Source organism: Pipistrellus hanaki (genome assembly GCF_964339955.1).
Source record: "Pipistrellus hanaki genome assembly, chromosome: 5".
In the NCBI taxonomy this organism is placed as follows: domain Eukaryota; kingdom Metazoa; phylum Chordata; class Mammalia; order Chiroptera; family Vespertilionidae; genus Pipistrellus; species Pipistrellus hanaki.
In genome coordinates this window covers 69,432,106-69,453,765 of record NC_140507.1, presented here as the reverse complement: position 1 = coordinate 69,453,765, position 21,660 = coordinate 69,432,106, and the positions used below count along the sequence as shown (strand labels likewise).

The 21,660-nt window shown below is 51.0% G+C and overlaps 1 protein-coding gene across 4 annotated transcripts; it reads right to left on the bottom strand.

The window, feature by feature from the left end:
• Window positions 1–4,393: 4,393 nt before the first annotated feature.
• CLU (clusterin) lies at window positions 4,394–20,136 on the bottom strand. 4 transcript variants are annotated; one of them, XR_014795220.1, is made up of 9 exons: window positions 20,007–20,111; window positions 15,987–16,112; window positions 14,540–14,688; window positions 11,745–11,915; window positions 9,972–10,496; window positions 8,887–9,212; window positions 6,032–6,264; window positions 4,875–5,050; window positions 4,394–4,644 (listed from the first exon to the last, which is right to left on the bottom strand). XR_014795220.1 is itself a non-coding variant. In XM_084886427.1 (9 exons), exons 2-9 carry the CDS (start codon window positions 16,078–16,080, stop codon window positions 4,635–4,637), a joined length of 1,341 nt encoding a protein of 446 aa, XP_084742553.1. In that variant the 5' UTR covers window positions 16,081–16,110; window positions 20,007–20,136; the 3' UTR covers window positions 4,394–4,634. The 4 variants fall into 4 exon arrangements, 3 of the variants coding, with proteins under 3 accessions (XP_084742553.1, XP_084742552.1, XP_084742551.1); XM_084886427.1 differs by having other exon boundaries at window positions 8,887–8,991; window positions 10,094–10,496; window positions 15,987–16,110; window positions 20,007–20,136; XM_084886426.1 differs by having other exon boundaries at window positions 8,887–9,033; window positions 10,094–10,496; window positions 20,007–20,132.
• Window positions 20,137–21,660: the final 1,524 nt, after the last annotated feature.

Below are 21,660 nucleotides of genomic sequence, written 5' to 3'. Positions count from 1 at the left end.
AATGATAAAATGCTCAGCTTCTTAACAGTTTACATAGCAAGCCCCTGCACTGAAACATTTACCTGACCAGGTCACACATTTATTCTTTCTTTTTAAAAAAAAAAAAATATTTTATTGATTTTTCACAGAGAGGAAGGGAGAGGGATAGATAGTTAGAAACATCGATGAGAGAGAAACATCGATCAGCTGTCTCCTGCACACCTCCCACTGGGGATGTGCCCACAACCAAGGTACATCCCCTTGGCTGGAATCGAACCTGGGACCTTTCAGACCGCAGACCGATGCTCTATCCACTGAGCCAAACCGGTTTCGGCCAACACACATTTATTCTTTAAACAGAATATTAGGGGGCAAATGTGTTCACCCCTGGGAAATGCCCTATATTTGAAGTCTTGCTTAGAAAGTCCTCTTTTCAAGTGTCTACGTGACCATCTTCTGAAAACTAATGCTTACACCCCAGTATCTTGCGCTGTATTTGCCCGGATGAGGGCTGTAAGGTGAAAGCTGATTGTGAGAGGACCCAGGTCCTAATCTGACAAATATGACATGTCTGCGTGCTTACCTGGTTGTTTTGTTCTCGGCAGCCCTCCCCCCTCCTCCTTTGTATATTTTAAAAATTGTATTTTTAAGACCAGTTTACAATCAGTAATATTTTGTATTAGTTTCTGGCATACAGCATGGTGGTTAGACAATCACATACCTTATAAGACAGGGGGTCTTCAAACTACGGCCCTCGGGCCACATTCGGCCCGCAGAGGAGTCTGATCCGGCCAGCCAAGTTTTTTGGGCAGTGAGCGCAGCCGAGGTGTTACAGTAGGAATTAGTAGTTCATATAGTCCGGCCCTCCAGCTCTCTGAGGGACCGTGATCTGGCCCCCACTTTAAAAAGTTTGAGGACCCCTGTTATAAGAGGTCCCCCTGATAGTTCCAGTCCCCACCGGGCTCCAAACACAATTGTCACAATATCGTTGGCTGTGTTCCCTACACCTAACTGTACGCCAATCCTGACCATTTGCCTCTGTGATCGCGGTCTAACCCCAGGGGGGACGATGTCAGAAGCCTGATCGGAGGCCCTTTGGTAGACTGAAGTCTGAGACCAATGGGCCTTCCATCGCCCCCACCCGCCACTGGGTGGTGAGCTCTGCTCTGCACACACACACACACACACACACACACACACACACAGGCCTCCTGGCTCCTGCCCCTCCCCCATTCCCTCTGCTTCCCAGGGAAGGACAGGCAGCCAGAGGCCCTTTGGCAGGACCGAGGGTTCGAGGGTTTGGTGCTTTCTCAACCAGTCCTTTCTGGTCACAGACCCTTTCTAATACAGGTCATTCCAGGACGCCTGGTAACCTGAGGGATAAGTAACAGCCTTGAGGGCAGCTGTGGGGACTTAATGGGATTACGGGAAGCCATTGGCCCAGGAGGCCACTTGGGTTGGGTCACGGCTGCCACTTAGTTATGCAAGCTGCACCCTGCACCGCTGGTGCCCTTTCAGCCTCCAGTCCTCAGAGAAGCAGCTCTTAATACATGCCTGGCAGATCCCAGTCACGTGTCCACACAGGGATTCACCCCATGGTTGGTGCCACCCCGCAGATGCCAGGCCTCTTTTCTAGAACGTCAAGGCCTGCTCCCAGTTTGCCGCAAGAATCCTAGAAGCCGGCAACCAAGGGCTCATGATGCACATGATTACCCGCCAGGATCACCCCGATCTGTCCCCCTGCTTTCGTGACCTCACGTCTTGCCTCAGTCTTTCTAGTGCCTCAGGCTGGAACTTCTGTCTGGGCTGGTGGGACATCCAAAGACCCTCAAACCAGGCCCCTGAGCCAAGGCGGGCAGAGGATGGAGAGGAGGTCCCAGGGAACCTTGGGCTCTGGGCTCTGCCTTTTCAGATGCTAGTCTAGGCGGTTCATAAAAATGAACAACAGGTGGATATACAATGACTGGTGGAATCTAGCAACATAACAATGAAAACAGAAAATAATTTTGGAAACATGTATGACAATCCTCCTATCTAATAAAGAGGGAATATGGTAATTGACTACCCCACCCACCCTTAAAGATGGCAGCACCCACAGCCAATAAGGAGGGAATATGCTAATTGACTGTCACACCCTCAAAGATGGTGGCACCCAGTCCCCTCAGCCCCAGGCAGTAGGTGCAGGGCAAGGCCAGGCCAGCTCCCAGGGCCCAGCCACCCAGTGCTGGCCCAAGGCACAGGCAAGCCTTGGATGGCAGCTACCCAGCTGCCCAGGGCTGCCCGAGGCTCAGGTAACCAGGGCTGGCCAAGGCTTGCACTGAGGGCAGTGGCAGCAGCAGAGGTGTGATGGGGCGTCACCTTCCCCTGATCACTGGGTTGCCTCCCACCCTTGAGGGCTCCTAGACTGTGAGAGGGGGAAGGCTAGGCTAAGGGACCCCCCTTCCAGTGCATGAATTTTCATGCACCAGGCCTCTAGTGTAATATATAATTTATAATCACAGTCATTTTAAAAAATGCTTCTGAACCTATTACATATGTGTGTGTGCATGTGTGTGTGTGTGTGTGTGTGTGTATATATATATATATATATATATATATATATATATATACATATATATATATATATATATATGATGTCCCCAAACCCTATACACACTTTGAATGATTATAGTTAGTGTTTATTAACATACAGTTCATTTTCAAAATTTAGAAGAATCTATAGAAATAAATAACTTCTGTGGTCAATGCCTGTTTTCAAACTGTTGACTGTTCTGGTCCAGACTCTGCTGATAACAGATTTGCAACATCAAGAATCATTTCATTCAGTATTTGTGTGCCTTCAACTCATCAAGTGTTGCTGGTTTTGTACCCTAAACTTTGTCTTTTATGTACCCCCATAAAAAAAAAAAGTCTAGTGGCACTTTAGGATACATTTTCTTTGTTCAAAGCTTAGTTTCAAATCAGTTAAACCTGAAAAGGAGTGAAAATTAAGTGCGTAATCACTGTTAAAGCTCTCCTCTAAAGGGTCTGTGGTCATCTCAGGGGTAACTGGATTCAGACACCCCCATACTTGGAAAAGCAACATCCACATTTCATTTCTCCTTGAAAAACAAACAAACAAACAAACAACTGGGAGGTGTGTGGGGTGGTGAGGCTTCCGTATTCACCGTCACTCAAATTCTTATCAACCAAGAAAGAATAGCCTACATTTTACTACTTCTTCCTTAAATACATATGTTTAAGTAAATCATACTAACTTTACTCTATATTTCCTTGATAGAAATACTAAAATACTAGCTTCTTTGGATAGAAGCTAAGGCTTAGAGTTTGTTGTTTGTGTGTGACAGAGGTGCTTGTAACTTCAGAGAGATAGGGGATGGTGACCTAAAATTATTATGGCTATGAACTTACATATGGCCTTTGCTACAAAGCTGAGATGCAGCCAGATGTTTTTCCACTTGAAGTATATATCTGATAAAAAGAATTATATCCTTAGAGAGTACTGCTAACCCTTGAATGATGTGGTTAGAAGCGACAATCTTCAGGAAGTTGAAGATCACGCATATAACTAGCTGTATTCATGAATGGAAGGGCTTATGTTGAGATAGGCTCTGTGGTTGGTCAGGACCATCTACTGGCTGCACAGGGTACTGCAGGTCAGCTGTATTTCACACTGAGGGGTGAATTCCTCAGGAGAAACCCCAAGAGGAGAAATCCCTATGGTCGAGGGGAAGATAAAAACTTTGGATGGACGGACAGTGGACAGACAATGCCTCAGTCAAGAAGGTACCACAGGGATTCCAAGATCTTAGAACTAATATAAAACCGCCTCATTCTGTCTTTTGGGGACTCCAGCTTCCATAAGAAAAATGTCAGTCATGTGTTAAAATACTAGATATGTGTTATTATTACCCATTCTTCGTACGAATTTTCAATGTATTCCTTCGGGAGGTTCCCCTCACCCCAATCAGGATACATCAACAGTTTTATAATGGGATGGAAAAGGTTCACATTCAGAAATTTCTTTTAGTTGGCTGTTGGAACACACCTCTCTTCCTAAAAGAAAGAAATCTGCCAGGGCCTTGTGGCTCAATGATTGGGCATCCACCTATGAACCAGGGGGTCTTAATTCCATTCCTGGTCACATGCCATGTTTCTGTCTCTGATGTTTCTGTCTCTCCCCCTCTCCCTTTCTCTCTGAAATCAATAAAATATATATATTAAAAAAACAGTAAAAGAAATCCTTCCATTGGGTCAACTTTATCATCACACTCCTTTTATTCTCAATGCTGATACCTCCATCCTATTTTAGCCACTGATTTTTCTTTCTACTTCTTCCTCTTTTTTTATTTCCTATAACAAAATGAAGGTGGGAGGGTGGAAAAAAATAAAAAACAACAAAAGAAGAAGACACTCCAGAGCATACAGGCAGCTTTATTGAGTTAGTGGCATGCGGGGAAGTCCCTCCCCCATCAGCAAGAGCAGGCATTAGAGTGCGGGGTCTGAGGGAGGAGAGGCTGGGAGAGGTCAGGAGGGCCCGAGGCTGGGTCTGGTCACTTGGTGACGTGCAGAGCTCTCCTCTAGGGGGTCTGTAGCTCATCTCAGGGGCAACAGGATTCAGACGCCCCCATACCTGGAAAAGCAGCCTTCACACTTCATTTCTCCCTGAAAAAAGAAATGGGGAGCGGAAGGAAGTGAGGGCTGTATAGTCACCAACACTCAAATTCTTATCAAACCAGAAAGAGCACCCTCCAAAGGAAAACCGGGGTCCCGGTGGTGTCCCGGCCTCGTGTCGGACCCTGGCCATCATTCCCAGACTGGGCACTCAGCCCTTTCTTTGGCTCCCAGGGACCTGGGGGGCCCGGAAGGACCGAAGCGAAGACCCGCACACTCACTGGGCATTCTGGCGATACTCCAGCAGGGCTTTCTCGGCCACGGTCTCCATGAACTTAGGGTTGTGCATGGAGACTTCTTCTGGGACGTTCACAGTGATGGGGTCAGAATTGAAGAGCGTCAGGATCACCTTCCTGAAGCCGTAGGGGACGCTGGGGTCGGAGCCGTGGGAAGCCACCTGCGCGGAGGGAGGGTGGGATAAGGACTGAGACACTGGCCAACTTCCATGCGTTTTGCAACAAAAGTCAGGCCTACATCTGGACCCGTGACGCCTTTGCTTTTGACTAATCTGGGCGTGAGCCACTCACTGGAAAGAAATGTCGCTACTCAGAGGCACTTGGTAGGTATAATGTCACCGAAAAAGACCAGCCCCGGGAGCCCCATGGAGGGAAAGATGATTTCCGAGCCACTGTGTTTCCTTTGGGCAGCCACTGGCCTGGCTGAGGTAGAAAATTAATCAGGGAAAGAAAATAGAGCCCTAGCCGGTTTGGCTCAGTGGATAGAGCATTGGCCTGCAGACGCAAGGGTCCCAGGTTTGATTCTAGTCAAGGGCACATGCCCAGGTTGTGGGCTTGATCCCCAGTAGGGGGAGTGCAGAAGGAAGCCAATCAATGATTCTCATTGATGTTTCTCTCTCTCTCTCTCTTCTCTCTCTCTCTCTCTCTCTCTCTCTCTCTCTCTCTCTCTCTCTCTCTCTCTCTCTCTCCTTCTCCCTTCCTCTCTGAAATCAATAAAAATATGTTTAAAAAAAGAAAACAGGAAGGTTCCCAGTGCTGGAGGGGATCTTTTCATCATGGACACGGGAGGCTGCCCCAATTTACGAGCCCCCGGCCCACACAGCACCGGGCAGGAGGGGCAGCTTCATGGGAAGAGCATAGGGTCCCAGCCAAGCAGACAGGCTCCGTCAGCCAGGCGAGGCACCTGTCAGTCATCTGGCCTTGACCATGCTCTCGAACCTCTCGCATTCTCCTCATCCATAAAATGGGGTTGTGACATTGCACCTCTGGGTGATGAGGCTCGCAGGCAATGATGCACATAAAGGCCGAATGTTTACGATCACAGGACAAACACTTCATGGAAAGCGTAAATCTTCATCCCGTTTCACCCCCAGGGAGGGCCACATCATCCTCTCTGGACCACAGCCGTGGGAGAGACTCACCGTGGTGACGTGGAGGGCGTAGTCCTGGTCCTCCCTCTGCGTGAGGTTGGCCAGCTGGGACACCCAGCTGAACTGCTCATTGAGCTGCTTGATCAGAGCGGAGGTGTTGAGCATCTTCTGCTGGTAGGACCGCAGCAGCTCCTCGTACTGCCTGCTTAGCCTCTCCGCCAGCTCCAGGGAGCTGTTCAGCTCCTCACGCAGCAGGCTCTGCGTGGGGTTGCTGCCGGAGCAGTCTGCCCCGACATGGAAAACACAGAAGTCAAACAGGGAAGACACATGATGGAAATCAGTTCACGGAGCCAGGACCCAAAGCAGAGCTGGTTGCCGGTCCCCAAGCCATCTGTCATCAGCCCGTGACGACAGAAAGAGCTCGCCCCAGCATGTAACCCAGCAGGTGGGTTCCCTCCTTGAGAACGGCTCCTTCTGGAAAACTGCCAGTGGGCCTCAACAGCATGCTCAGTGACATCTCTGGAGACGGGGGGACGAGCGGAGCTGGCCACCCTCGGCGAAGCATGGAACTCAGAGCTTCGTGTGCTCAGATCTAAGGTCACTCTGCTGCCCTAGGCCCCCCATGAGTCATTTCCGGAGGGGGGGGGCTGTCATATGGAGTTACTATGTATGTGGCACCCAGATATCACATAAGTGCTTTGGATGTCCATTATCTGTAATAATCAGGTATGTCCTAAGAACTACCAATAATAAATTTTATTTTATTTTATTTTTTTTTTTTTTACCAAGAATGAAACTGAGACCCACACTTGCCTGAAGTTATAGAATAAACAATCTGTGGGACCAGAATCGAACCCAGGGCATTAACTCCTAAACTTAGACCCTTCCTATTCGAAGTCTGTGGTCTGGAAAATTCTCCAAGCTTGTCTTCTGGCCATGGCGGCAGAGTTGGAAATTCTGCTCTAAGACTTCATTTAGCAGAACAGCAGCTGGTGGCTGGGGTCCTGACTTCCTACCCACCCCTGTGGCTGGTCACCAAGTTCACCGGTGGAGCAGGGAAGATAGAGTTCACTCTTTCTGGGGCCTGAGCGAGGGCCCACTGCAGGTCCCGGATTGATAAGAGTTGGCAACTACCCACCATCTCTAAAAACTATTCTCTTTTTTCTCTCCCTTCATTAAAAAATATATATATTCCAAGGAGAGCACATCAAACCCACACAAGTCAGGAGAAAGGAGATCTTTTCGCACTAAAGATTGGTGATCATTTCTATTAAATGATTATATGTAGTCCTTTCTATTCAATGACTCATCTGTATTATAATAAATACTTATCTGTATTATAATATACTCATCTGTATTATAATAAAATAAATGTTAGGTGGGGCAAGAAACAGAGTCACTAACAAGAAGCCAGGTTGGAAAAGATAGATAATGAATAACCTTAACTCTGGTACCAGGAAATAATTTAAAAATCAGAAAAGTCATTGAGAACAGCAACTCAGTCTAGAGAGGGTGGGGACTGATAGGAGTGGGGGAGCTACTGACATCTAGTGGTAAGAGGCCAGGGATGCTGCTGAACATCCTACAGGGCAGAAGACAGCCCCCAATGACAAAGAATGATCTGGACTAAAATGTTACCAGTGAAGAAATAGAGAAATCCCGGTCCGGAGTTCCTGGGCAATGCCTGCTTGTATATTTGCAAGAACCTTAAATAAGAGGCCATTGGTGCAGACAAGAAGGTGGCTGTGTAGGTAAGCTGTGATCAGTGTTGGATCGGAGCCTAGGCAACCATGTGTCTTTCCTTCTGGCCTTACCATGACTAACTTTCTGATGGTGAGGTACTATGTCATTTATGCTATTCTAACTATGATATTGTATGGGAACAGCCCAAGTGGCGTGGCTGGGTATTCATCCATCAGTCCCCTATGACACTTGTATTTATTTTGCAGTGGCTTCTAAAAGTATAGGGATAGGGCCAGACTATTTAGCCAGACTCTGAAGGCCTGCCCTGGCAAACACACATATTAAGTAAGAGCAAGGCCACAACATTGATCCTTTATTTACAAGGGAAACCATTAACTCATGCTGAGCATAGACTACTGGGGGCCAGAAAGTTTCTAGATGCCTTTAGAGCTGTTATCTCAAAGCAGGAAGGAACTAGCCAATGTCCAGACCTGATACAGCCCAGGGGGACAATTTCCTTTAATTCAGAGATCAACCCAGCAGAGGCCATGGGACCACCATCATTGAGCCAGGGGTGGCTGAGGGGCCACCATCATTGACCCAGGGGTGCTTAGGACAGACCCCAAAGAGCTGGTTAAGAGCACATCCAAACACCTAGGTCCCCCATGTGGGGTGTCCTGTAATCTTGAGGAGTTACTTAACCTCTCTTTGACTGAGTTTCTACCTCTATAAGATAGGGACATTCATTGTATCCAATTAAGGGTCATTTTGAGGAAATCAGTAACTGATTGCGAAGTGTTTAGAACAGTACCTGGCACATGGTAGGTTTTTGCTAAACAGAAAACATACTATTTAAAATGTTACCAGCTGCAGGAAAAAACGAGGGTGCCTACTATGCTTAGTCCTTGGGGAAAGAATGATGGGGAACTCAAAGATGTGGCTTTTCCAAAAAGAACATTAACAGCCCCTCCCACGACTTCCTGCTGGCCATGTGCTGGATGACTTGGTGGGCACTTTATTAATAGTATGTTATCCAATTCCTGATTTCAGGGGCAACTCTGCACCCTAACTCTTGTCTACAGATAGGGGCCCAGGTGGAAGAAGGCAAACAACCTCCCCTGGTGCCACAGCCAGAAAGCAGCAGAGCTGAGACTTGAACCCCCATCATTTGACCAATGAAGGCAGCTCCACGGAGGTGCCAGGGGCAAGGCTCCCAGACTTACCCACTGACAAGATCTCCTGGCACTTGGCACACTGGTCCTTCATCTTCAGGCACCCCGTAGAGTTGTGACGTATCTCCTTGCATATGGTGCGGTTATCATTGTTTTCTGGAGACCCTCCAAGCGTGGTACCCTCCAAGTCCTGCAGAGCTAGATTTGACCAGGGGAAGAGGGATATCATGCTGAAGGACCATATAGAGCAAATGCAGTGATGGGCTGCCCCAGTGTCCCTGACCCCTTCCCACACCACTGTTTGGCCCTTTGAGCTGATTCTGCAGGCAGAGCAGGTTGGAACTGGCCTGCAGATACAGGCCTCTGATCAGGAATCCCTGCAGAAGGACAAGGAGGTAGTTTTTAGGGTTTCCCCAGCTGGGTATGACCTCCCCTGCCACCATCTCCATCGATGAGCCCTCTCCTGCCTCAATACTCCCCTATTTGTACTTCTCTTTGGCATCATAACCCATTTTGCTCTGCATTTAACTGACTCATTTCTCTCCCCCTGGTGAGTCATCAAGCCCCTTTGAAGGCTGGAATGGGATCCTCTTTACAGCCTCCTTATAACACAGGACTCCCTCCACTCTGGATATGCAGTAGATGCTGGTTTAATTCAATATCCTCTTCTATTTCCAAATCAATTTGGTGCCAAACCTGGTGCCAGTCAGACTACAGCATTTAGGAGATGTTGGCCAACCAATATCGATTGGTTCAATGAAAGAAATCATTCCTGAAAGTATGGGCTTTTCGTGTCCATATTAGACTTCATTCATTCAAAGGATATTAATTATGTGCCCATTCTCTACCAGACCCTAAGGTTATCGTCATGGACAGCTTTCTTAAGATGATATAACTTGTTGCCAATATATACATGGCATCCACAGAAAACCACCCGAGTTCCCAAGTGAAAGGGGTCTGCTTCTCTAGAGGCAGGAGTCAATCTGACCCCAACAGTTGCTGGAAGGGGCGTGGTACCCTCCAAGTCCTGCAGAGCTAGATTTGACCAGGTCTCACTGCATCAGCTAAAACACTTTGGGTACGATCCTTTATCTCCCTGTCACTGTTTTCTCCTCCTTAAAGAGGGTGAATATCACCTTTACAGGAGTGCTGGGGGGAGAAGTCAAGACGACACACGCCAAGTTCTTAGCATCGAATGGGTTTTTCAACAAGTTGCTGTTCCCGTCCCTTCTTAGGAGGAAGGAGACATCTTTCTCACCTTCCGGGAATTCCACCATCGGAAACCCGAAGAGAGGGCCCTGGAATGGGCCATCCATCATCTGCTGAGCCTGGTGTATCATGTCAAACAAGGGCTGGAACATGTCATGGAAGTTTGGGTCTCCAAACATGCGGAAAGGCATTATGTTTCGGGCAAAGCGGGTCTTGGGGAAAGGCCTCCTTTGGGATGAGCCAAAGGATGAAAAGTGGAAGGGATCCAGGAGTTCCCGGTTGAAGAATCTGTTGTGGAAAAGCTCGTCCATAATGCTGGACACCTTTTGGAATCTGTCCTCCATGGAGTCCAGCACGTGGGTCTGCTGCCGGTCATTCTCCAGCAGGGAGTCGATGCGGTCGCCGTTCATCCATAAGTAGAAGGGAGAGCTCTGGTTCAGGAACTCCTCCAGCTGTGCAGGCAGAATGGGGAACAGTGAGGAGGCGCTCGCTAGGGTCCCACCTCCCTCTGGTTGAGACGGGCCAGGCCCAGCTCCTCACTGTATGCTGGTCTCCAACAGAGTCACACAGCATGTGGCTGAAGGGCCCCCTGAGACTGGCTCCCTGGTTTCTGAACTGTCAGGTCAGTGTCTTTCCATTCTACCCATCCCAACAGAGGAGAGTGAGGCTCTAGAGCAGTGGTTCTCAACCTTTCTAATGCCGCGACCCTTTAATACAGTTCCTCATGTTGTGGTGACCCCCAACCATAAAATTATTTTCATTGCTGCTTCTTAATTGTAATTTTGCTATTGTTAACGAATCCTAATGTAAATATCTGAGTTTTCCGATGGTCTTAGGCTCTACAGCAGCAGTTCTCTAAGAGAACTGCTAGCAGGGTCATCAGAAAATATAGATATTTACGTTACAATTCATTAACAGTAGCAAAATTTCTAACCAAGAGCTCCTAAAACCCTTTGAATCTCCTATGATGAGAACAGTAAAGGTATCTTTTATGATTTTCATGAGGTGACTTTTAGAAAACACTCTGAAGGAGGGAGGCTGGGGAAGGGAACCTCAATTAGAAGCTTGAAACGTTCAGTCCCACACTCTGATTTCTAGGGAAGGGAGCGGAGCTGGAGGCTGAATCCGTCTCCAATGGCCAACGTTGCTTATGTTAATGAACCTCCATAAAAACCCAAAGGACAAGATCCCCAGAGCATGTGGGGCTGTTGAACACGTAGAGATTTGGAGAGAGTGGTGCCCCTGAGAGTGCATGGGAGCTACCTGCCCCTTTCCCATACTTTGCCCTACGTACCTCTTCCATGTGGGCTATTCCTTTTATAACAAACCTGCAATCTAAGAAGTAAAATGTTTCTCCCGAGTTCCATGAGCCAGTCTAGCAAGTTAGTTCAGGAGAGGCTTGTTGAAACCTCCACTCTATAGCTCAACAGTCAGCAGCACAGAGGACAACCTGGACGTGGGATTAGCCCCTGAAGGGGGTGTGGGACAGTCTTGTAGGACTGAGTCCTTCACCTGTGGGCTCTGAGGCTACCTCCAGGTAGGTAGTGTCAGGACTGAGTTGAACTATAGGACTCCCCGCTGGCGGGGGAGCACTCCTCCACGTTGGGATCGGGTGTGGAATAACAAAGGCATGTTTCACCAGATTCTCCTCATCCCCCACTCAGAGCCCAGGCTGCCTCCACGGCCCTTCCCCATCTCACCTGGTGGCCAACCAGCCCCGAGCTGCTCCTGCAGACGCGCGCGTAGAACTTCATGCAGGTCTGCTTCAGGCAGGGCTTGCACTCCTCCCAGAGGGACATCATGGTATCATTGCACACTTCCTGGGACGCCTTCAGCTTCATTTCAGTGTCCCTGGTATCGGTTAGGGCATCCTACAGCAGGACACAAAGCCAGGTCAGCCACACAGAACTCACAGGCTGCACCCTGCCCCAACATGCCCTGTGGAGCTGGGCCTTCCACCACCCAGGCAGACGTCCCACGGCTGGCCACACAGTGTGCTCATTTCCACCCCAGCTCTGGCTCATTTGTTCCCGCTTTTGCCTCCCTGGAACTCCCTGCCCACCTCGCTTTAAAGATCCTTTCATCTTCAAAACCCAATTGCTCCTTAGTCCTCCCTGGCCAGTAGACCCCATGTGGACATCTCCTTCTCTGACACACACTTAGAGTCTCTACCCCAGGATTTGCCTCTCACTTTTACTTCACTTCCTATGCTCAACTTCTGGTGTCTACAGGTCATCATCCAAAGCTCCTTGAGGCTCCCTGGATCTTGGTTTCTGTTGGGACCATGGTCCCTGGCATGCAAGTGGAACAGCTTTCAGTCAAAGTCACCACAATCGCCCAAACTCTCTCATGTGCCCCTGTCATCTGACCCCATAGTTTTATGAGAATCTATGCCAAGGAATTCCTGTAATAAAGGACAAATCGGTATGCCTAAAGATCTTAGTTTCCATATGTGTTTATGGCAGTGATCGGCAAACTGTGGCTCTTGAGCTACATGCGGCTCTTTGGCCCCTTGAATGTGGCTCTTCCACAAAATACCATAGCCTGGGCGAGTCTATTTTGAAGAAGTGGCGTTAGAAGAAGTTTATGTTTAAAAACTTTGGCTCTCAAAAGAAATTTCAATCGTTGTACTGTTGAAATTTGGCTCCATTGACTAATGAGTTTGCCAATGACTGGTTTATGGCAAAAAACAAATAAAACAAAACAACCAACAACCTAGAATTAATTCAGATGTAAAACTAAGGGACAAGTTAAGCAAATTGTGGTACATACAAAGAGTGGATAAGTACAGCATTACAAGGGATATTTATATTAAGTTTTAATATTATAGTAAGCATACTTCATGTTAAAAATTCATGATATGTCAAAAAACCATAAAGGGGGAAAATAGTAAGAAATAGACTCAATGTTAACAGTGAATTGTCCTTAAGTACAAGGGTTATGGAAAATATTTTCCTCCTCTACTTTTCCTCCTCTACTTTTAAAATCTTGATGAAGGAGTGTGTTACTCTTCAAAGAGAAATAAAGTAGAGTGTGAAGGCACTTTGAAGGTCTGACCAGGAGGAGTTCCCTGCTCTGTGCTGGGGAAAGCCACCTTCCGCTGAGCTGGTCACCTCCTTTCTTTCCGATTCACATATTCTTCAACTAAGAAGTAAATGGAATCTTTTTCCAAACTTGAAAAGCTTTATTATAAAATCTAGATTGTCAAATATCAAACTCCAGCCGAAACCGGTTTGGCTCAGTGGATAGAGCATCGGACTGAAAGGTCCCGGGTTCGATTCCGGTCAAGGGCACGTACCTTGGTTGCAGGCACATCCCCAGTGGGGGGGTGCAAGAGGCAGCTGGTCGATGTTTCTCATCGACGTTTCTAACTCTCTATCCCTCTCGATTCCTCTCTATGTAAAATCAATAAAATATACTTTAAAAAAATATATCAAACTCCAACATTAACTACAAAAATTCTAGAGTGAGACGTGCCCCTCCCATATGAGCGATTTGAGGACTCTCACAGATGGTGAGAATGAACCCTGAGGCCCAGGAAGGACAAAAAGCCTCAAAGAAAGTGAGAGCTGCACCCGGGCCAGCATTTGCTGAAGTGGCTCCCATGAAACTGGGCTAAAAGCTGTCCAGAAAATAAAAATGGGCTTCCTGTTCGGTTTGATTGGGAAAACACTGGGTTAAATAAAGTTACATAGGTTTTTCTTCTTCTTCTTCTTTTTTAAATTGTTGACACTATCACAGATGTTCCCCACTCCCACTCCCCAAAACTGGTTTTTCCTACATAGGATTCTCCACTGCAGAACTTTTCAGAGCCTCTAAAGTGCTTTTACTATGCATTATAGATCATGAAGGTGGCAGGTGCCCCCATCTTAGCGTCTCCTTCATTAGGGGCAGGATGGCAATGAGAGTAGCGTTTTAGGATACCCTTAAGAAGACTCTTGATTTTTTTAAATACATTGTTTGTTGAATTATAGTGTTTTAGTTTTATTGAATCATTGAGCGCAGCCTAGAGCTACTGAGTTCACTGTTGGACTTAGCTGTTTCTTTTATGAAGTAGTTCAGAACGCTAGAAAGACATTGAGGCAACAAAGTGTGTGCATGCCTTAACCCCACGGTATCGCCCCTACTAGATAAGCTTTCTGAAAGTAGGGTGCCTCCCCCTTTTACCCCATGAAAGACCCTATCCAAAGCCTACCTTGGAGCGTACCCATAGTCAGAGTTGGGAAAAATCTATTGAAGTGAATCTGGGTATCAGGCCCTGAGCCAGGCTGGTAACAAAAGTGGATCCAAGATCTCACCCTTTGAAGCTTCCAAAAGCAAATAAACCCTCCCTATTTCTTAACCAGGGTCCCGGTGTCAGGTGACACAGCTCTGGAAAGACAGAGGGCCAACGTGGCAACCCAGCAGGACGCCCCATGAGGAGCCAGGACCCCTTCCTGCCCCCTTCCAGCAGGGGGCGCCCAAGCAGGGCCACGCTCGCTGGGCTCTTCCTTACCTCTTTCTTCTTCTTGGCCTCTTCCAAGCTGAGGAGCAGCGATTTGCGCTCATCGTTGGTGTGGTCTATTAGAGACTTGATATGTTTCACCTCCTTGAAGGCATTTTTAATTTCCTTATTGACGTACTTACTCCCCTCGGTGGACATTTCTGCAAGAGAAGGGTGGGGAAGTAGAATGAGGCCAGAGGAAGAGATGGCGCTGGGGGCCGGTATAACCCTGGAACCAGCCGGAATGGTCAGAAAGGCAGTGGGTCCAGGGGCTTCCAGACTGGGAACCCCCTGGCAGGCAGCCTGTGGGCCCCAGCTTTCCCTGACACAGGTTCCCATCCCAGGACTCCCTGTGGGCCCGGAGTCCCAGAATCCAGGGCACCAACTGTTCAGAAACACACCCCCTCAGAGCAGGCACAGCCCAGAGGAGGACAGAGGCACTAACGCCCCATGGGCCGGGCTCCGAGCCTGCCAGGCTGCAGGAGAAAATTTCCAAGGGGGAAAAAATCCTGGACAAGTGAGCGCTTACACATCGAAATGGGGAATGCTATTCTTTTGGACACAAGCCTTTCTGGAATTCGGTTTCACCAAACATCGGAACTTCTTTTCTCCAGCTCATAGGGCTGGAGACACAAAGATGAATTAACAGCACGGCTCCTCGCGGAGACTGTGACCAAGACAGGACACCACGTGACAAATGCATGGAGGCGATGTCACCGGAGCACCAGCCTGGGGAAGCGCTGAGCCAGACCCCTCGTGTGCATTTCCTGTGACATCCCGGCACACGCAGTGAGATCCAGACACCTGCCCAGGCTCACACAGCAGGGGAGCGGCAGGGCCAGGCCCAGACCCGGGTCTGATCTCAAGGTTGGGGTTTGTCACTACTACCCAGGGGGCCGCTGGGCTAGCAGGAGGAGAGTGGGCTGGAGGGAGGATAGGCTTTAGGAAAGGCCTGGAGAACGGGACCACCCGCGGGGCTCTGATGGAGGACGGCCTCGTTTTAGCCCGTAATCCTCCTTCCCTGTGCGCAGGGAACGCGGAGCCCGGGGGCCTGGGTGGGAAGGTGGAGATACACGTATTCAATGCGATGGAAACTGAAAGAGGGGAGCTCCCCGGAGACTCCAAGGACCCAGGCTTTACGGGCCTCCATGGAGGAGGTGTGGGTACCGGGCTGCACGGACTGGAAAGGGAACCGGCGAATGAGACCCGGCAGCCAGGAGAGGCCTGCGATACAGCTGAGAGTGCCTGGAAGCCAACCTGACCGCACAGAGCCCGACCATACAGACCATACGGGCGGGGCGGGGGGATGGAGGGAGAGGCTCAGAGAGGGGCAGGGCACAGCAAACCTGACTTCATGCACAGGATAAAGCGGCCCTGAACCCTTGGAGCCCTGATAGGGAAGGAGTGTGCAAGGGGGTGGCAGGGGTGGGGGTCGGGGGGATGCCTCTGATCTACTCACCCTGGAGCTCTTGCTCAGAGACTGCTGGAGCGCCCAGCACCTGCCCCGGCTCCCAGGTCATCAGCAGCCCCACCAACAGCAGCAGAGTCTTCATCTTGCCTCCGATTCTGGACTCCCCGCACGCCTCTGTGTGTGGAGCACAGGAGACTGTCATGGCAACGGCTAGCCAGCCTGCTGGGTCCTGGCCCAGCCTGCCGCCCGCCCGCAGCGGCTTCCCAGGAGCCCCGCCGAGGCCTGGCCACCAGCTCTCCCCTCTCGGCGGGCACTGCTGCCTTTTACCCCCGGGGATGTGGGGAGGAAATATCAGACCTGACAACGGACATTTCTCCAAAGATAACGGAGGCAGTGGGTACAGGGAGGAACCACAAGACAGCAGCCCGATACAAAAGGAACAGGAGTGCTGGAGTCAGCACCCGGCTCGGGGCCAAGCCTTCCTCCCTGCCTCCTGCGGAGCAGCTCGATATGCCTGAGCCAGGCGCACGCACTCGCTGCACCCAGGAAGGGGTCTGTCGGAGGGTACCTGCTCCTATTAAACAAACCCTGAAAACACCCCTTTTGGATCACTCACCGGGCCCTCTCCTGTCCCTCCATCAAGGGGGGGGGGGGCCTCCCACAGCTCCACGGCGCCCATGGGCATCACTACTCCTGCCCCAGCAGCCATCACCAACCAATCACAGCACGTGTGTGTGTGTGTGTGTGTGTGTGTGTGTGTGTGTCTCCCTCCCCAACCCCAGCGCCACCTAAAACCAGTTCCAAGCGTCTGAAGGCGCCTCTGGCCAACCCTTTGGGTAAGCACAGGAGAACACATCCGTCATTCCCCAGGGTGGGTATATACAAAGAGTGGAGCCAGGAAGGAAAGAAAACTGTCTTCAGGAAGTAGATAGGGAAGGGTGAAGTCACATTGGGGCAAAGGGGCCCTGGGGCCTCCCCAGAAGCAGTCCCTGTGCGGGGACACGGCCTCCGCTCTGCCAGGTCCCTTTCCCATGGCCCAGTCCCTCTCATCCACGGCAGGGTGCCCTGCCAAGGTGTCCCTGCCGCCGCTCTGGGCCGGCTGCCCTGAGCCCGGAGACAGCCAGTCTTACACAATAGACTCTTTCCAGAATCTGGAGTGGTTACATAAACAGAAGCCCCTCCCCCCTGTAATCTGCCCCACCCCCACCCCCAACTGCTTATCCGAACTCACCCACTTCCCACAACAGAATGGGGAGTGGGGTGCCCCCTTCCTGAGGCTGTGCGCATCCAAAAGCTGCTCTCCGCTCAGCAGGCCCGTCTGGATGGGAGGCGGGACATCCCTAAGGCAAGCCTCTCCATGAAGCCATGAGTAGGGCAGCCGATCGTGGTTCCCCAACCAGCTGCACGAAGCCCATGAGCAGCAGGGAGGAAAGAGCGGGTCATGGCCTTTCCCCACACAGACAGGTGGGCGGCTGAGCCAGGGCGAGATTTCAGGCCCGCAGGAAGGTCCCAGTCTAGCAGGCTCTGCCCCGGCTACTCACTGAGGCCTGAAACGCCTGAAGCAGGGACAGAGCCTTTGTCACGCCAGAGAGAGAAAGCCGGCAAAAGAGACCCTTCCCGGCGAGGCCCCGGTAGCAATGACTTCTGAGAAGTCCAGAAGACAGGGCATGGGGCCATGAAGAAAGGGGAGGGAGGGTGACGAGAAGCAAGAGCACTGGATGAGGAGTCCAGAAAGCCAGCAGCCAGTAACAGGGCCTCCCAACAGGAGCCTGGGCTTCACGGGGAGCCATCGACCTCGGAGCCAGGAAAGAGATCCGTCTTCTGCTCAACCTCTCTGCTCCAGAGAAAGAATGGGGTTCCCCAGGGCCCCCAGCAAGCTCGTGGCAACCCCAGAACGAGAACCCGGCTCTCCTGATCCCCTAGTCCAGAGTTCTTTCCTTGATGCCAAGTCACTTAAGTCTCTGAGCCTCAGTTTCTTCGTCTGTGAAATGGGCCTGACACAGACCTCAGAGACGGGAATGTGTTCTGTAAGCACAAGGTCTCACAGGATCACAGTGAGTTCTGACTACTTCACAGTGTGAGGTAGGACCCCGTGTGAGCCCTGGCAGTGTCCCCCAGGGAAGTGGGGGCAGGTGGCAGTGTGGAGAGGCGCAGAGGAACAGAAGTGGGCACAGAGGCCACCTGTGGTCCCTCCCTGACTGTGGCTTTGCCGATAGGGGCTTAATCACAAGGAACAACAACAGCCTGTAATTGTTGGAATCGAGAGCCTAGGTCAGCGGCCGGCAAACTCATTAGTCACCAACCACTGCGGCTTAGTGAAATGACCTGTTACATTAGAGTACCAATGAATCACCGGAGAGCAGGGGGCGGATCTCGTTATTACACTGATTCTGAACCTGCTTTTCTAGCAAGCACACAGGTGATATTGATAATGCTAGTCCCAGGACAGCGCTAGCACAGTGGCTGCACGGCTACCAGCCCTCTCTGTCTTTAAAAATAAATATTTTTTTTTAGTAATTGATTTGAGAGAGAGAGAGAGAAACATCCATTTGTCCCTCCAATTGTTTGAACATTCATTGGTTGGTTCTTGTACGTGCACTGACTAGGGATCAAACCTGAAACCTTGGTGTGTGGGAATGATGCTCTAACCACTGAGATACCCGATCAGGGCCGCACCTGCCCTCTCTTTGCACTGTCTTGCCTCCCCTCTCATCTCCTGGCCTGGGCTCCTTTCTGGCAACTTTTCCGATTAGACAAGTCACCCCAAAGCCCTCCCCCCCCCCCTCACCTGGCAGCCTTTCCCCCAGGAGGGCTTACCCACTCAGAGGGAGCCCGGGGAGGACCTGGGGACCTGAGCAGAGCAGTCACACAGCTTATAAACCGCAGGGTTTAAAGCCCAAGGCCCAAGCTCCTCCTCTACTTCCTCCACGAGGGCAGAAAAATAAGCCGAATGAGAACATAGTTCACTTGTAAGTCACACCATCCAGAGCATATATCACCTCTGGGGAGTCTTTCCTCCTTTTTCCTGTGCATTTGCATGCCATCAGATTCTTTACATCCACTAGATCAGATATTCTTTAAAAGTAGGAATCTGTTTGTGGATACCTAATGACAGAGTCCATTTTCTGACATGCTCTGTGCGGCTATCCCGCAAGGCTAGACATTTACATTGTAGTCCCTTGCTATGATAACGAACACCATCACAAGCATCTTTTATCGTATCTGCACCTTTAAAATCCTAATCTTCCTCTTTAAGAAAAACATTAATAATTAATCAGCTTCTTAAAAAAAAAAATTAGGTCCAGAAATTCTGGCAGGTCAGGTGGCTCCGGTTCTAATCTCACTTCTGACACCCACCTGCAGTTTATCTCCGGAGAAGGCCCTGCACCTCCCTCGGCCTCACAGTATCAGCTGTACGCTGAGCCCGTGAGTCAGACGTCTGGCGTCTGATTGGGGTTGAGTGACTTTCCCCTGGTGTTCCCTGGCGCATTAGGCAGCTGAAAGAGGAGGACTGATGTGGTTTGCAACATATAATTAAATCAAAAAGCCTCCTGCTGATAAACACACTACCCGGAGAACCAGAAAATTCTGAGGCAAACAAGGTGACTCAGGCGCGCCAGCTGACAGCACTCCTGGAGATGGTACCTCTAACGAGGGAGATGCTGCAGCAAGGGGGGCAGACTCTGCGGCTCATCATCAGCCGGGGCCTCCCTCTGGCAAGAGCCCTCGGTTCTCCAGGTCTCGGTTTCCCCCATCTTTGCAAAAAGAGGCTCCTTGCACCTGTCCTACCTACCCACACAATGGTGGTTTTGCAGCTAAGGAGCCGAATCCCAGCCTGTGCACCGCCCCCAGCAAGCTGGCCTTCTGCCCCGCTGCCTGGGGACAGGGCTCCGGCTGCCTGTCTTCTCAGACTCCCTCCGCTGCACCCACATATCCGGTCTGACACCCCTAGGACTACTAGCAACCATCTTCTCCTCGCCTGCCTGCCTGCCACCTCGCCCGCCCATCGCCCATCGGTCCTCGGCCCCGAAGAGCTCTGCGCAGGGTGGGAAGGTGGGGACCTCTCACCAGTCCGCGGTGCCCGTGCGTGCGCTCCTCCTGGCGACGCGGCGTGGTAAGCGCCGTGCGCGCCGTATTTATAGGGATCTGCCTCGTAGACACCCCCTTCGGGGTTGGCTGCAAACCTGCGTGACTCACGCCCAAAGAATGCCGGGGAATGCACGGGAGCTTTCTGGAAGCTGGCGCGGGAGGGGGTGCGGGGGTGCACGGGTGCGGGGGGGTGAGGCGATCCGGTGCAGCGCCCGGCCTGGGGCGCGGGGAGGCGCAGCGGCGCTGCCGGGAAAGGCCGCTCGGTCTGCAGGGGAGACAGGTCCTGGGGGGCGTTGCCGCCAGGCCCGGCTCCCCCGGGACTCGGAGCTGGAGGACAGCGCCCCCACCTGGGGCCATTCGGAGTGCACCCGCACAGCCCCGTGCCCCTCTCCTCGGGGTTCCTGGTGTCCACTGTGCTCCTGGCTGTTCCCAGGCCAAATGAAACCCGCAGTTCTGCAGCCCTATTGAAGGTTAATCTTTCCTCTTAAACACAGGCCCTCCTCTTGTTTCATTTAGGTAGAAAAGACGAAAAATAACTGGGGTGGCGTGTGGAGGGGTGTTATGCTACAGAAGAAAGCATGGAGTATGAAGTCCTGACTTTCCGAACCATCCCAGGGACCGGCTGGCCAAGAGGAGGCAGAAATATGTATATAAGGATAACCGTAGCATTTATTTGGGGAACCGGGCCTTCCTGGCTCCTGGATTGCTGGACTTTATTTTTAAAAATATATATATTTTATTGATTTTTTTTTACAGAAAGAAGGGAGAGAGATAGAGAGTCAGAAACATCGATGAGAGAGAAACATTGATCAGCTGCCTTCTGCACAACCCCCCACCCCCGCCCCGGGGATGTGCCCCTGACTGGAATCGAACCTGGGATTCCTCAGTCTGCAGGCCAAAGCTCTATCCACTGAGCCAAACCGGTTTAGGCTGGATTGCTGGACTTTAAGCAAGTATTGTCCCCAGCCACTCGGGACCCAGCCATGCAGTGTGGGCGGCATGGGAGTGGCACCCTGCCGCCCACACTTGGTTTGGTGCTCTGTCACTGCAGCCTCCGTGTTCTTAACAGCCCTTGAACAAGGGGCCCCACATTTTCATCTTGCACTGAGCCCCCAAAATCACCAGGCCAGTTTCCCAAGGGGCTCACTTGTCTCCCAACGCCCCAAGTTCCTTCTTCCAGGAGGACGCTTTTATCTGGACTCTCTTGTCCAGGGATGTGATGGGGGACAGAGGGACCGGAGCCATCATGGTGCCCCTGACAAAGAGGGGACCCTCCCAGAAGCCCCTCAGATATCACTACGTCTTGGGGAAGAGGCAGAGCCACCCACTCCGGACCGCCAGGATGTGTGAGTACCAGGAGAGAGGTCAAGGGGCTGGAGGATGGATCCCTCGCCGGTGGGGGCAGATGGGTGGGCTTGGCAGGGGTGAGCAGCCCTACTGCGGGGGGCCGGCTTTGAAAAACCACACGAGATGGAAGCGTTTAGAGGAGAGCTGTATGGTCAGGGGCTGGTGTTCCGGTTTGTTACGCTGGGGATACAGCTTGAGGCCCTGGCTCTGGTTGTCCAAAGTCGAGGGGCTGCTAGGGGCCCACCCCTCTTCAGGAGGGAACCTGGAGGGAGCTTCTGGCCCTGTG

What these genes read in the sequence shown, in the direction of transcription:
- CLU (XM_084886426.1), bottom strand. Translation starts at nt 16,080, where the DNA reads ATGAAGACTCTGCTGCTGTTGGTGGGGCTGCTGATGACCTGGGAGCCG. An exon ending in AGGCCAAGAAGAAGAAAGAG is followed by an intron (nt 11,916 to 14,539) that starts GTAAGGAAGAGC and finishes GTCCTGCTGTAG; the next exon opens with GATGCCCTAACCGATACCAG. An exon ending in ACGCCCTCCACGTCACCACG is followed by an intron (nt 5,051 to 6,031) that starts GTGAGTCTCTCC and finishes CCCTCCGCGCAG; the next exon opens with GTGGCTTCCCACGGCTCCGA.